This window comes from Centroberyx affinis, unplaced genomic scaffold (genome assembly GCF_046629955.1).
Source record: "Centroberyx affinis isolate AG114_WGS23_722 - 3 ecotype Tasmania unplaced genomic scaffold, CSIRO-AGI_Caff_v1 ptg002321l_1, whole genome shotgun sequence".
NCBI classification, from domain to species: domain Eukaryota; kingdom Metazoa; phylum Chordata; class Actinopteri; order Beryciformes; family Berycidae; genus Centroberyx; species Centroberyx affinis.
This window is the reverse complement of record NW_027280590.1, coordinates 45,001-61,413: the sequence shown is the minus strand read 5'-3', so window position 1 is coordinate 61,413 and position 16,413 is coordinate 45,001. Positions and strand designations below refer to the sequence as shown.

The 16,413-nt window shown below is 42.5% G+C and overlaps 2 protein-coding genes and 1 long non-coding RNA gene across 3 annotated transcripts in view; 2 read left to right on the top strand and 1 right to left on the bottom strand.

The window, feature by feature from the left end:
* Positions 1-628: 628 nt before the first annotated feature.
* On the top strand, positions 629-4,957 carry LOC139655637 (uncharacterized). Its single transcript, XR_011696076.1, has 3 exons — positions 629-676; positions 3,403-3,484; positions 4,900-4,957. It is a non-coding gene; the product is annotated as an uncharacterized lncRNA (long non-coding RNA).
* A 4,582-nt stretch (positions 4,958-9,539) lies between these two features.
* LOC139655639 (gamma-crystallin N-B) lies at positions 9,540-12,825 on the top strand. The gene is made up of 5 exons (XM_071533089.1): positions 9,540-9,560; positions 10,791-10,882; positions 11,226-11,382; positions 12,216-12,361; positions 12,690-12,825. Exons 1-5 carry the CDS (start codon positions 9,540-9,542, stop codon positions 12,823-12,825), a joined length of 552 nt encoding a protein of 183 aa, XP_071389190.1.
* A 678-nt stretch (positions 12,826-13,503) lies between these two features.
* Positions 13,504-16,413, bottom strand: part of nub1 (negative regulator of ubiquitin-like proteins 1) — a 23,153-nt gene continuing 20,243 nt past the window's right edge. The window contains exon 15 of the mRNA XM_071533088.1: positions 13,504-16,276. Coding sequence (XP_071389189.1) covers positions 16,134-16,276 — 143 coding nt within the window. The 3' untranslated portion in view covers positions 13,504-16,133. The remainder of the gene's footprint in view (positions 16,277-16,413) is intronic.

Below are 16,413 nucleotides of genomic sequence, written 5' to 3'. Positions count from 1 at the left end.
CTTTCTTTCAGTCTTCAGTCAGTGTGTGTGTGTGTGTGTGTGTGTTGTGTGTGTTGTAACATTGTGTCTCTGTAGTTTTGAGGTGGTCAGAGTGATCCATGAGAAGCTGCTGGACATGGTGGGGAAACCTGCAGTACGTACCGTTTCATTCTTAACATGTTCGTCTTTAATAGATAGATCAAAGAAGAGAGAAACAGTTCAGACTGAGAGGGAGAGAGAGAGAGAGAGAGAGAGAGAGAGAGAGAGAGAGAGAGAGAGAGAGAGAGAGGGAGAGAGAGAGAGATAGAGGAGAGAGAGAGAGAGAGAGATCCCAGGTCTTCACACAGTCAGCTCATTTGGACAGAGTGATTGGTTATGCTAATCAATTTCAACATACGGCAAAAAAAACAGAAAGTCCTGAAATGATGACAACAGGATTTCTGTTGTCTGTTAGTCTAATCTGCTTATCAACTCTCTCTCTTCCCTCTCTCTCTCTCTCCTCTCTCTCTCTCTCTCCCAATTCAATTCAGGTTTGCTTTATTGGTATTTACAAGCATTACAAGTTATGTGTTGCCATTCAGTGTGATCATTCACTCTCTCTCTCTCTCTCTCTCTCTCTCTCACTCTCTCTCTCTCTCTCTCTCTCTAGAGTTCCACTTATTTTAGTAGGGAACAAGAAAGACTTGCACATGGAAAGGTATGCACACACACACACACACACACACACACACACACACACACACACACACACACACACTTGCTTGCTTATGGCAGTCCATTGTTATCGATGATGACTTCATAGCTCCCAGGGGTTTTCAGCGCTTGGTGTGCTCATGCCCCCTCATGTGGTCTGTGTAGACCTGTTCTCCATCCACACACTTATCCACCTGTGGGGCAGGTGTGTGTGGGATCTGGCGGGACGGTCCTTGTGGAGCGTGTGTCTACATGTCTCTGGGACGTCTTCTCCTCCAGGTGAGAGACACCTGATAGGCAGGAGGAGCAGCAGGTGGGTCGGTCTGCTGTCCGGTCCGGTCCAGGTCTGAAGGTGATATGTTCCACTTCTTCAGGACCTCCTTCATGTGGTCCCTGTAGCGCTTTAGCTGACCACCGGCAGACCTCAGGTCAGACTGTAGCTGGCTGTAGAGGGTCTGCCGACGAGCTGCGGGCATGTGGGTCACATGACCGAGCCAGCTGAGCTGTCTGGGTGCCAGGATCTGATGTGCTGGACGGGGCTGGTTCATACATCTCAGCACAGGGGAAGCTGTGCTCCCATGTGACCAGAATCCTTCAGACAGTGGATATGAAACTCCTCCAGGGATCTGATGTAGGGCTGCAACTAACCATTATTTTCATCGTCCATTAATCTGTCGTTTATTTTCTCGATTAATCGATTAGTTGTTTGGTCTATAAAATGTCAGAAAATGGTGAAAAATGTGGATCAGTGTTTCCCAAAGCCCAAGATGACGTCCTCAAATGTCTTGTTTTGTCCACAACCCAAAGATATTCAGTTTACTGTCATAGAGGAGGAAAGAAACCAGAAATATTCACATTTAAGAAGCTGGAATCAGAGAATTTTGACTTATTTTTCTTAAAAAAATTACTCAAACCGATTAATCGATTATCATAATAGTTGGCGATTAATTTAATAGTTGACAGTTAATGGGTTAATCGATTAATGGTTGCAGCTCTGATCTAATGTGCTGCCTGTCTGCTGTCCAGGCTTCAGAGACAGACAGACAGATTTTCTGGGTGAACGTATTGGATTTCCCAATTTTCTGCACTTCTGTAACATGAGTGAGTGTAATTATAGTTACTTCACTCTTCCCAAATGTAAACATTGGATTTGGATTTCAGCTTGTTATGATATTAGCATGTTGAACTTTACACATTTGTCTTTTTCTGCTGCCAACAGAAGATGTTGTAACACTGACAGAGAGAGAGAGAGAGAGAGAGAGAGAGAGAGAGAGAGAGAGAGAGAGAGAGAGAAGAGAGACCGGCTGCATGAAGCCATGTTCACATTGTAGTGCAAGAAAAGCTCTGCTATTGAGTTGTACAGAAACAGCTTTTTCAGGTTTTTTATGTGCAATCCCATGTGTATAAATACATTTTACTTTGAATAAATTAATAAATAAATTGAACTTTTAGCCACACACACACACACACACGCACGCACACACACATGTACACACACACACACACACACACACACACACACACACACAGCCCTATTAGAAGACACTGCGGCAGTTCGCTCTTTGCAGCAGTGTCCACTTATTAAAGATAGTCCTTACTGTGGCTACTGCAGCTCCAGTTACTACTGTGTGTGTGTGTGTGTGTGTGTGTGTGTGTGTGTGTGTGTGAGTGTGTGTGTGTGTGTGCGCCCTGCAGGCCAGTGTGGAATCCAATTAGAGTGAGAAAAGCTTTTGCAGCAGAAAGGTGTTTTGAAGTGATGGAGGGTGAAGAGGAGATGAGGGGAAAGAGGAGAGGAGAGAGGAGGAGGAGAAGAAGAAAGGAGGGGAGGAGAGGGAGAAGGGAGGAGGAGGAGAGGAAGGGAGGATAGGAAACAGGAGAGAGGAGGAGAGGAAGATGGGAGGAGGAGGAGAGGAAACAGGAGAGAGGAGGAGAAGAAGAAGGGAGGAGGAGGAGAGGAAGGGAGGATAGGAAACAGGAGAGAGGAGGAGAAGAAGTAGTGAGGAGGAGGAGAGGAAGGGAGGATAGGAAACAGGAGAGAGGAGGAGAGGAAGAAGGGAGGAGACAGAAGAAGAGAGGGGATGAGAGAGGATGGAAGATAAATTAGTAGAAGAGGGAAGAGAGGAAATAAAAAACAAGCAGCGCAAAGGAAAGTGCTGATCAATAACCGAGGAAGATCAAATCACAGCAGAGAGAGAGAGAGAGAGAGAGGGAGAGAGGGAGAGAGAGAGAGAGAGAGGGAGGGAGGGAGAGAGAGAGGGAGAGAGGGAGAGAGAGAGAGAGAGAGGGAGGGAGGGAGAGAGAGAGAGAGAGAGAGGGAGAGAGAGAGAGAGAGAGACAGAGGGAGAGAGAGAGAGAGAGAGAGAGGGAGGGAGAGAGAGAGAGAGAGAGAGAGATTGTGACTTGTGTTGATCTTTAATGAAACATGTGATCAGCAGACAGAGGGAAAAACACCTGACTGGTAAAGAAGGAGAAAAATCCCCTAAAAACTATAACTGTGTTTAAAATTAGATATGTAATGTAAAAAAAAAAAAAAAAACTTTAAATAGGATTTTCTTATAATTAATATTATCAGAAAAAATTATTACAATATCAATCTGATGACTCTCTTCTGCTCTATTAAATTCTATTCGTCTGTCCTGTTTTATTCTGTTCTCCTCTGTCCAATTCTGTTCTCTTCTCTTCTCTTCTCTTCTCTTCTATTCTATTCGGTTCTATCCTGTTGCATTGCAGAGTGATCAGTTTCGAGGAGGGCAAGGCTCTGGCGGAGTCGTGGAGCGCCGCCTTCCTGGAGTCTTCAGCCAAAGAAAACCAGGTGAGAAAACCGTTAATCTGATTTTCCTCTGGAGCCGTTCACCTTAAATTCATTTGACTGTGGATATTGATAATGAGCTCGCTTTGGCTTACAGAGGGCCTGTCCAGACGCTGACTGAGCATCTCGACCAAAATGTTGTAAAATTTGAAAGTTGCTGGATCAGATTTCACTTCTTTTATTTGAATATCAGATTAACGATTTCAAAATAGCCGGTTTGTGTTGTAAACATCACAGGCGCCTGAGCAAACAGTAACCGGGATACCAATATTTATCATGTATACGGGGATATGAATAACCAGATTTCTCTGTGTTCCATGTAAACGCCATATCCCGAATATGATCAAAACCGGGATAAGCCTCATAACCGGGATACTCAGGTCCATGTAAACACAGTCACTGACCTTTGACCTCTGGTGGCACCAAATAACGGTTCACCAGCCGGCCCTCGTTCACTTCTCCTCGGGGGTGAATCCCCTCCTCCATCTTAAGTGTGGTTCCATCACTGAACCGAACCGATAACTGAAGTGAACTTTCTGAGCTCGACCCTTCAGGGCCGAGGGAGCGAGTCAACAACGATGTAGACTTCACAAGCGCATATTTCCCAGGATGCATTGCGATCGTCCGTCAATTCCGGTGCACGAACAGGTGATAAATATAAATGCAAGAAAACAAACAAAATTTAGAGGATGTAGACATATTTATGAAATGAACTCATCTGCAATATTTCATTACTCATTGTTCCGTGTCATTTTTATTACTTATTCTTATTATTAATTATTAGGCCTGCTTAAGGGCAAGTGCGTTCCATTTAAAATATTCTGCTCCCCCTCTGACCCCGCCCCCCTGCTCTGCAAGTGGCCACTTGCGTTACGTATGGAGCTACGTATTACCAAGTGCCGAGGGGAAGTGAAGGAGGGCTGGATAAATGACTAATGAAACGCACCCTCAGTCCTCTAACAAGAGAACTGACACTCCAACTACAGAAAACCACCCCGAAACGCAAGGGATTGTGGGTAGAGGGAGACGGAAAGCCTAGCAGAACAAAAATGAAGTCTGGACTGATGCTCATATTCAGCTGTTTCTTCATGTGTTCTTAACTGGTGTGAACACCACAGAAGAAGAGACAGACATGTTAGATAAAGTTACAGGAAGTCTCGTCTCTAACCAAAACTCTGTCCAATAAACAAGCTGCTTGTGAGTCATGTGACTTTTGTTTCCAAGCCCTGGTTGGCTTGTGATTGGTCAGAGTGAAGCTAAACAAACCAAATACAAAAAATATAACAAAGTCAACTTTTCCGCTCTGGTTCAGACCAATGAAAAGCAGAGTCTCCTAATGTTAAACAAACCAACCAGCTCCTAACTCTTGACATCACTTCCTGTCCTGCTGACTTCCTGCTTCCTGTCTCCTGTCTCAGACGGCGGTGGAGGTGTTCAGGAGGATGATCCTGGAGGTGGAGAAGATGGAGGCGGGGCAGCCGGAGGGCCGGACGTCCTGCTCTTTAATGTAGCTTCCCAGAACCCCCCCCCCCAAACATGTTAAATTAGCAGATTTAACATGGCGTTTGATGTTCCTCAATATAGACAGAAGAGAACACAACCCCCCCCCCCCCCCCCCCACCCCATCCTCAAAAGATCGCTCTTCTTTATTTTAAAAAACACTTTTATATGGAAAAGAGAAATATTTCAGTTTTTATTATTGTTCTCATTAAAGCTGTGTTCTATTGTTTGGCTAAAGAGCTGCTGTGGCTGTCTTTATTCACAAGATGATGATGATGATGATGATGATGATGATGATGATGGTGATGATGATGATGAAGATGACAACAGTAATGAAAGGAGAATGGAAGTGAGCATGGTCTCGTGAGCACAGACAGTTTAAATATTCAACATAACCCGAATAATTTTAGAGTGTGAAATATTCACCATACCAGACACAATAAGACCTGATAAACACAGACAGCAGTCTGTAGCTGCTCATGAGTTTATAGTGACTCTTGTCTCTCTGCATATCCACAACTCACGTCACCCAACTTTTATCTGCAGATGTATAGTTTACATACTAATACTGCAAATACTTCACCTGCTACTGCTACTAATACTACTGCAATTATGACTTCTACTACTGCAACTACTACTTGACTACTACTACTACTACAAGTACTACTTCGACTGCTACTACTACTACTACTACTACAAATACTACTACTATCACTACTACTACAAGTACTAAAACTACTACTACTACTATCACTACTACTACAAGTACTAAAACTACTACTACTACTATCACTACTACTACAAGTACTAAAACTACTACTACTACTACTTCAACTTCAGCTGTACAACTATTACATCTACTACTGCAAATACTACTACTACCACCTAGTGTTACCCTAACAACCACCTAGTAACACCCTAGCAACCACCAAGCAACCTTTGCAGTCTGACAAAACTCTATATTACATAAGTTGATGGTGTACATCACACTGAGTAGCATCAAAGTGATTATAGCATGGTAGGCTCTTTTAAAAAGTGAGGATTCATCACTTTTATTACAATTTCAGAAGATTACCTTGATTCTAAGAAACACACCTGTGAAGTTTTCTCATGCAGAAATAATTAAATGTTTTTAGTAATTTTTGTCCAGTGGCTCCTCAGCCACCTAAAGAGCAGCTTCAGGCCGTTTGGCTCCGCCTCCTCCTTGGCCCCGCCCCACTCATATAAAAGCCATAATAAATCTATTGAAGTCTGAGTTTATTGAGGTGAGCTGATCAGGTGTGGTTACTGATTGTAGTGTTATAACATGAATTTATATAACATAATGGATATAAATTGTCTCATTTGAATTGAATGAGTATCAGTTGATATAATATAGTTATAATATTTCTAGGATTTTTCCCACAGTGATCTGGTGTTTTAATAATAACCTTTATTTGTATAGCACCTTTCATACACAACATGCAGCTCAAAGTGCTTTACATCAATAGAAGGCAGATAAAAGACAGATAGAAAGATAAAATTCATATAAAAGAACAAGCAAAATGCACTGCATTAAAAGAATGATGTGATGAGCAGTGTGAGCCAGCAGAGGGCAGTCACAGCTCAGCAGACAGATGCATCATGGTCCTTCAGACTGACCACCTCATCCACTGCAACCTGAGGTCTCAGTCCAGTCTGAGTCCGAGTCCAGTACCAGACCAGGTCCTGTCCAGTCCGAGTCCAGACCGGGTCCAGAGCAAATCAAGTCCAATTAAAGACCGAAACACACATGACACAGAGCACTTTTTATTCTCCACGTCTCTCCGAATGTGGAAGTAATGCTTCAGGAGTTTGTCTGCAGGTCTAAACCTTCAACATCCAAACCAGTCTGAGGACCATAAGATACGACACACGGTTCAATAAAAAAGAAAATACAAGAAAATGACTCAAGGTGGACCAGGTGGAGAGAAACTTATCTTTGAAATTTTTAAATAGGCTTGAAAAAGCAGAGTGGACAGCCGACAGCAGACCAAAAAAAGGGTTAGAGACTAGACTCAAGACCAAGACTAGACTCAAGACTGAGACGAGTCAGAGTCAAGATAAGAACAAGACTGAGACAAGTCCAAGACGTCAAAAAAAAAAAGGTTTAGAGAATATAGACTCAAGACCAAGACTAGACTCAAGACCGAGACTAGTCCGAGTCAAGATAAGAACATGAAAGACTCAAGACTGAGACTAGACTCAAGACTGAGACTAGACTCAAGACGAAGACGAGTCCAAGACGTCAAAAAAAAGGTTTAGAGACTAGACTCAAGACCAAGACTAGACTCAAGACCAAGACGAGTCCGAGTCAAAATAAGAACATGAACGAGAAAAGTCCAAGACATCAGAAAAAAGGTCAAGACCAAGACTAGACTCAAGATTTATAACAGGTGATAGACTTGTTTTTCTTAGTGGACTTTCTTATTTTGTCTGCATGTGGATTGTCTTGAATAACTTGCCTTGAAGTTTGTTTGTTTTGTTTTTTTGTTGTTGTGTACACAAGTCTCTCTTGAAAATGAGATCTCGATCTCAATGGGACTTGACAGTTTAAATAAAGGAAATAATAAATAAGACAGAGACTAAACTCAAGACAGAGGCTAGACTCAAGACCAAGACTAGACTCAAGACCAAGACTAGAATCAAGACAAAGACAAGACTCAAGACAGAGACTAGACTCAAGACTGAGACTAGACTCAAGACTGAGACTTGACTCAACACAGAGACTAGACTCAAGACAGAGACTAGACTCAAGACTGAAACTAGACTCAAGACTGAGACTAGACTCAAGACAGAGACTAGACTCAAGACTGAGACTAGACTCAAGACTGAGACTTGACTCAACACAGAGACTAGACTCAAGACAGAGACTAGACTCAAGACTGAAACTAGACTCAAGACTGAGACTAGACTCAAGACAGAGACTAGACTCAAGACAGAGACTAGAATCAAGACTGAGACTAGACTCAAGACTGAAACTAGACTCAAGACGGAGTCTAGAATCAAGACTGAGACTAGACTCAAGACAGAGACGAGACTGAAGACCGAGTCTAGAATCAAGACTGAGACTAGACTCAAGACAGAGACTAGACTCAAGACTGAAACTAGACTCAAGACTGAGACTAGACTCAAGACAGAGACTAGACTCAAGACTGAGACTAGACTCAAGACTGAGACTTGACTCAACACAGAGACTAGACTCAAGACAAAGACTAGACTCAAGACTGAAACTAGACTCAAGACTGAGACTAGACTCAAGACTGAGGCAAGACTCAAGACCGAGACTAGACTCAAGACTGAGACTGGACTCAAGACCGAGACTAGACTCAAGACTGAGACTAGACTCAAGACCGAGACTAGACTCGAGCCAAAAGTGATCCCTGGTCTTTGGAGAGAAACAACATGAACAAAGTCAGTGCCAAACTTAAATTAATTGAAATGAATCAATAATTACCTTTATATCCAAACTCAGACTAGACTTACCACAGCTCACTGCTCTGGACAGTAAGGGAAAGTGTGATCAAACATGTGGCTCCTGACCCCCGACAGGTCCGAACAGGTTTAGAAAAACACCGGAAACCAGGAGAGAGAAAGTTTGTAAAAATCTAGAATTTAGCTCTGTGCCGGAAAATGTCAATTTCCAACTCAATTTGAACATCTTGTAGCTAAAGGTTTACATTTTTTAGACACACACACACTCACACACACACACACACACACACACACACATATAGATGCAATACACTCACAAATAAGCACAAACACAAGATTTAATTTCATTTACCATACTTGTGAGGACCTTCACTGACCTAATTTTGATCTAAACTCTAAAACAAACTCCCAATACTAAACCATTTTTCCTCATCTTTCTATGCTTGTGAAGACATTTAGGTATAGAAATACCATAACAGACACACACACACACACACACACACACACACACACACACACACACACACACACACACACAGGTATGTGAGCCCTGTATACGTCCTTTCACTGCACTGTCTGTGTCTCTCTATAGAAGCGTGGCATGTGCAATATCATTGACCCTGTAAAGCCCAGGCCAAGCACATTCTATTGTTAGACACACACACACACACACACACACACACACACACAACCAATACACGCACACCCACCTTGCCTAAATGTTCATTCACTGCTGTCATTCACACACACACAAATGTGCTCACACATGCACACACACACACACACAACTGAAGCAGGCATGCCAGCCCTGATTCTAAATGCATTCATTCAGTGCCATGTCCACACACACACACACACACACACACACACACACACACACACACACACACATGCAAACCCCAGAATCAGCAGAGCCATCAGATGAAGGGAAAGTGCACAGGCCAGCAGAACTTTTAAAGCCGGGTCTTTTGTCCGGCCGGCCTGTCGCTCGCCCCCCGCTCGCCCCTCGCTCGCCCCCAGCCGTATATATTGGGGTGTCCAACTTTTTCACGGTTACACTGTTTGTGTGGTTGTGGGCCAGGTTGGAAAACATCCAGTGGGCAAAATGTCTCAGTACTCTGGAATGGTGAGTAACACGGCTGAACCGGCGGAGGCTGGTGACTCCAAAAAGTTCAAAATGTGGAAATTTGCTGCTTGGTGGATCATTTGTAAACTGAAAACAACACGGCTGAAGGCCTGCCAATCATGTGTTAATGAATCGTGAGAGTCTTCGGGTAAATTCGGCATTTGAGTGATCCAGCAATCTCAAAAAATCTCAGCTTTTAGAATCAGTTCACTGCTCGCTGCCTCCCAGCAGTGTAGCTGAACCTGTTCTAACAGCTGAAATGTTATTGAAGTTCGTGCTGCTTGGTGTGTCAGATGTGTGCCGGATTGAAGAGTGAATCCTAACGGTTCAGAAAAAATCTAAAATCATGTTTTAAGAAGTGTGTATGTTTGTTTATAAGTAAAAGCATATTAAGATGCCAAATTTTTGAATGGAGTTTGGTGTGACGGTCTTTCTGTACAAGAGAGAACAGAACGTGTCATTTGGAGATAATATTTGACTCTAATTGGCTGGTAAATGAGTGAAAGTGTCTGGTAGGTTAGTCGACAGCAGTAAGTTTAGTTCTACAAATATTTCTCAGAGGCAGAGTCTGATTGGTTGAGTTAAACCTCAGTGGGCGGAACCAAAAAAGTTTTTCGGAGTGGAAGTTAGCTAACTGGCAAACTTAAATGGCAAAGAAGGAAATCTGGTTCAAATTTAAATCACAGTCTAGATGGCAATGACTTCTTTTTCATTCATTCCTGACCATGGCTTCATGATGTTGAAGGTCAGCAGCTAGCTAACTAGCTAACCTAAACAGCTACAGGCTAGTATGGCTAGTTTGAACTTGAAGGTCAGCTAGCTAACTAACTTAGTATGGATAAGTTGTGTTTTTTCAGTTAGCAGCAGAGCACTAGGCTTCATAATATTAGCTTCCTCCTCTCTTACCTCTTGTCTTTTTCACTGAGCTTCAGTCTGATGTTACTCAGCCAGAAAAAAAGACTGTGGTTCTTTGGCTCCGCCCACTGAGGTTTAAATACATTACTTTTAGAGACTTGCTTGCTATGAATCCTACTTTTCCTCGTATTTTATTTTCTTCATGTCATTTGGTTGTGTCTAATATGTTAGATTTTTGTAGAAAATGTAGATTTTTTTTTAAAGGAGAAGTTGTCCTGTAAACTGCTAGAGGCATGATAACAAAAACAGTAAAATGTGACAAACCAGTGTTCAGAGAGGAACAGGTCAAACATCATCCCTCCTTCTCTCCTGCAGATCACCTTCTATGAGGGTAAGTGCTTCACCGGCAGGAAGCTGGAGGTCAGGGGAGACTGTGATAACTTCCAGGACCGCGGCTTCATGAACAGGTGAGACTCAGAATAACAGGAAGAATGACTTAGAGGTGATGGGAGACTTTACTCATCCAGCCTTCACGTCTTCCAAAGAGATCTGCAGATGAAAACGTGACTTTAAAAATGTACAAGCCTCTGCATCTTTGAATTTTTCTTACATTTATCCATCCTCTTGGGACAGCGTGAAGTCCTAGTGAATATAAGACAGAAATATACTGTATGTAACCTATATTTAAACATATAAAATCTAGAGGTCCAGTCTGTAAAATTGTCACTATGTCATCAACCAAGGACTTCAGCTACTATCCTTTAAAAAGTGATGAAGATCTCACTTTGGAACTGGACTCTGTGTTTTCAGGGTGAACTCCATCCGTGTGGAGAGCGGCGCCTGGATCTGCTACGATCACCCCGACTTCAAGGGCCAGCAGTACATCCTGGAGCACGGAGAGTACCCAGAGTTCCAGAGGTGGAACTCCCACAACGACCACATGGGCTCCTGCAAGCCCATCCGCATGGTAAGGACCGCCGTCGCCTCGCTCCTCCTTAAAGAGGAACTGAACCCCAAACTCTAATCTGTGTAAAGCCTGACATCTAATGGTAAAAAGCAGGCTACTGAAATTGCCATCTGCTATTGGCTGATCTTTGGCGCCAGGTGATGTCACCACCTGCTGTACTCTATGGAAGGTGTGACTCTACTTGTTTTATTACTTTTCTGTTACACCTCTGCTAAACCAAACAGCGTTGGCGTCTGATGTTCTTGTTGTTCCTGCTCAATAAAATCAAAGTAGAGTTAATAGTGACACGCAGTGAAAGTCGATTTCTCTGCCAATTTCCTTCTAAGCTAGCTCAGAGTGGATCGGGATGGAAGTTTTTGGATAAAAGTAGGAGTAACAGTAGCTAGTAGTTAGCTAGCTAACCATAGTATCTGGTCAGCTAACCATCACTGTCTGTTGTTAACACATCTGATTAGCACACTAGCTAACGTAGCTAGTAGCAGCTAGCGTTAGCGTGTTCACATTAACATCAGTGTGTTTGCTGGCTAGTTAGCTAGCTAACAGTTTGTTCAGGTTAACTGAGCTGACTCTTCTCAAGCTCCAACTCTTCATGTTTTGGAGTAGAGACTAGGGCTAAAGACAAGACAGTTTACTGTGTCACAGTAACCTACATTTGGAAACAAATCCACCTTATCACACTATTCACTTTTACTGAGAACGTTACTGAATGGATCTACAGCCACACCACAACAAGCTGACTCAGCTGCTACACATTTACACTTTATTAACTAACAATTCTCTGCTGTTTCTCCATCTGTCTGTTGTCTGTCTGTTGTCTGTCTGTGTCTCTGCAGCATGGAGAGCATTACCGTATCGAGCTGTTCGAGGCCTGTAACTTCTCCGGTCAGTGTGTTGATATCTGCGACGACTGTCCCTTCCTGCAGAGCCGCGGCTTCTCCAAGAGCTGCATCAACTCCGTCAGGGTGTACGGAGACGGAGCGTGAGTGCACACACACACACACACACACACACACACACACACACACACATACACACACACACACACACACACAGCCTCTGTAAAAACTGCATGAATTCCATCACGGTTCATGAAGATAGAGCTCAAGTTGAGGAAAAAAAGGACATAGACACACACACTTATGTAAGAACTGTATCAACTCCATCAAGGTCTATGAAGATCAAGCACAAATTTATTAGAACATGCACGCATACACACACATTATATTGTGTAACAGACCCTCTGATGTGAAACCTCTCTCCTTCTCTCTCCTCCTCCTTCTCCCTCTCTCTCTCTCTCTCCTCTGCAGCTGGGTGATGTACGAGGAGCCTAACTTCCGTGGTCGTATGTACATCGTGGAGAGGGGAAACTACTGCAGCCACAACGAGTGGCAGGCCCAGAACCCCAACATCCAGTCCATCCGTAGGGTCGTCAACTACTTCTAAACCTCACCTCTGACCTCTGACCTCTGAACCACCCCGCGCCACGGACTGTGACTTTTACCATTCTGTAATCATGTACAATAAATAAACCAAGACTCAAATAAGAAAACAGGTTTTTTTATCAAACACTCTCCGTGTGTTGTGTTTGTGTGAAGCTTCCCATGACCAGAATACACTGTCTTTAATAGTACAAGATTAACTTAAGTGTTAGCATGGAGCTACTATCACTCAACATAGTGTATGCTAAAGTGTTAGCATGGAGCCTACCATCACTCAACATAGTGTATGCTAAAGTGTTAGCATGGAGCTACTATCACTCAACATAGTGTATGCTAAAATGTTAGCATGGAGCTACTATCACTCAGTGTATATTAAAGTGTTAGCATGGAGCCTACTATCACTCAACATAGTGTATGCTAAAGTGTTAGCATGGAGCCTACTATCACTCAACATAGTGTATGCTAAAGTGTTAGCATGGAGCCTACTATCACTCAACATAGTGTATGCTAAAATGTTAGCATGGAGCCTTGGAGCTAATGATCTACCGGGGAAACATGGATGATTTTGGAGTCTATGTTCTATGTTAAGTTGACCAATGAGCCAATCTCCCAAAAACTTTCTGTATTCATTTAAAGCACACATTATAGTTTATACAAATACACACACACACACAGTCACACAGATTGCAGTAACAAACCATATGAGATTTTATTGAATTAATTGTTAATTGTATGTGACGTCAAATGAAACAAAATGTAGGCAGTCTAATCCTATGGCACCTTCAGCACAAGGACAGGTCTTTATGACACATTCATATGCATTTAGTGTACAGAGTACTGGGACCAGCTTCCTAATATTCTCTTTGGCACAGTCCATGTTTCACCTGGATCGCTTCAAAACCCAGGATCCACCTGCTCACACTACCTGATGCAAAGTCTCCCAGACTGAACAAAATGACAAGTCTTCTTCTTGTCTACAGCGACACGAGACAATCCACATGAAACTCAATATTAACATAAAATCAATTTAAATAAAAATCAACATTCAACTTCAAATTAAATTACAAATTATAGTCATTCCCATGACTTGGCTGCTGAATCACAAACACAAAACAGAACTTTCCTTATTGCAGTCGGAGGAACCACAGAAAATCAAAATCGCTTCAGAACAGCAGCTTTCTGAATAACCGAAATTCCTTTGGTTGAACCCAAATAACTAGAACCATACATCTGAAAAGGTTGTGCCAAACAAACGATGATTTCATTTCAAAACGTTATACATCCATTTTTGGATTATTACCTAGTGTTTGTTCAGTAGCACTAAAAATCAAGAGGATTCAGCCTGTAAAAGTGATATTTTTTGTCAACCAATGACTGGGAAGATACATTTACAAAAATATGATTTGTTTGAATTTTGTGCCAAGCGTTTCGTAACAGTAGGTGCCATTTTTTCCAAACAGAGGATTCCTCATCTTGGAACGAAACGCTTCAGTTCTAGTAGGACTTTTGACACAGGAGGTAAAAACTTAATTCACACAGATTTAACAAACTTCTCAATGTCACAAATTATTTTTTTTATACTTTTTTTTTTTTCAGATATTCATCTCGGCCTTCAGACATTCAAACATTGACATTCAAAATCCCCAAACTAAAACTGGTGCAACAATTATTAGCATGTTTTGTTTTTTTTATAACATAAAGCATATAGGAACCATGTATAGCATTCAAAATTAATATTTACTTAAGCTAAATTATTACTAATGTACTATGTATGGAAATAATAATCGACAAAATCCAACCCAGCCCAGGCAGGCTCCGCCTCCCACTGCATCTGAAACCAGGAAAAACCACTGGCTGTGATCGCTGCGACTTCCCATGATGCCGAGCGCTCTCTAAAAGCTAAGGAGGCTCGGTGGGGGTTCTTCTATGATCCACAATACTCCACCTGACTAGGAATGTGTAACCCCAACCGGTTCCTTGAAGAACCCTCATGTGTTGGTGGAAGTACTGCCAGGGTTCACCAAACACTGATGACGGGGTTCCTCACGGATCCGTCCTGGGTTCCCTCAAGCACTTTTACTTTTTAGAGTGTAATTAATTCCTGGCCAAGTAATCACAATCAAATATGAAAAAGGAGACTTTCTACGTGTCTGCTGACTCCACCCATGTAAACAAAGCTCTTTTGTTCTAAATCAACATCAGAATTAAAGTCAAGCTAACTCCCTGACCTCTGACCTCTGACCTCTGACCTGTACAGCTGAGCTAACCAGAGCCAACACATCAGTGAGAGCAGCAATGTCCTCCATATGAAATGAGGTCAACAATTCCTGGCTAAATAATCACATCAACCACAACAAAGTATAAAAAACATTATATCTTTCTCTTACTAGCTAGCAAGTCTACCCATTTAAAAAAAAACACAAAGCACTTATACACCAGAGCTTCAAAATAAAAGTCCTCAAACATTTTACTCGAGTTTACTTTTTTTAATCAAAATTGAGTTACCTACATATTCATGATCTTTGAATGTTACTTTTTGCTTGCACGGTGTTGTTTTTGGGGTTAAATATTCAAAAACATAGAAAGTAAATAACGGTTTTGTGTGTCAAATCTTTGATGCTCAATGATCTCAGAGCTTCACTCCGATCAGAGCGACCCTCTCCACTCACAGTGGAACAGGTGTTTTAACGGGCCATAGCTGGGACTTTTATTTTGAAGTCGAGCTTTGTTTAACTGGATGGAGAAGAGACAGACCGTCTTACAACAGGTTTATACTGAGCTGCTTCTTACTTCCATGGTGAAGTCACAGTCACTTCATAGCGGAGTGTTTTGTGTTGTTGTGGTTTCTACTGGTTTCTACTGGTTTCTACTGGTTTCTACTGGTTTCTACTTCGGCAGTTTAGACTGAAGTTGGTTTTTAACTTTGTAAATGAAATGAAAGCGTTTAAACTTTGGAGTTATTGCTTCAACTGGCTAACATAGTATGGATAAAGGCAGGCTGACGTGATGCCTGTGTGTGTGTGTGTGTGTGTGTGTGTGTGTGTGTGTGTGTGTGTGTGTTAATGTAATGTTTGCGTTTGGTTGTATGGTACAGTGTGTGTGCATGTCTGTGTATTTGTGTGTGTGTGTGCTAAACAGTGTGTGTGTACATCGTGTGTGTTACACGTATGTCTATGTACCTGTGTAGATGTGTGTGAGACAGTATGTGTGTGTGTGTATGTATGTATGTATGTATGTGTGTGTGTGTGTGTGTGTGTGTGTGTGTGTGTGTGTGTGTGTGTGTGTATGTGTGTGTGTGTGTGTGTGTGTGTGTCAGACGGGGTGGGCGGAGCCTCGGCTCAGGTAGCTCTTCATGGTGGCGATCAGCTCGCTCTCCTCGTCCAGCGTCAGATCCAGGTAGTCTTCCTCGTGACGTGAGATATCCTCCAACACCTCGCTCACCAGCTCACTGTCCTCTGCACACACACACACACACACACACACACACACACACACACACACACACACACACACACACACACACACACACACACACACACACACACACACACACCACGGTCAGACAGATCTCTTCTTTCTTCCTCCTTTCTTT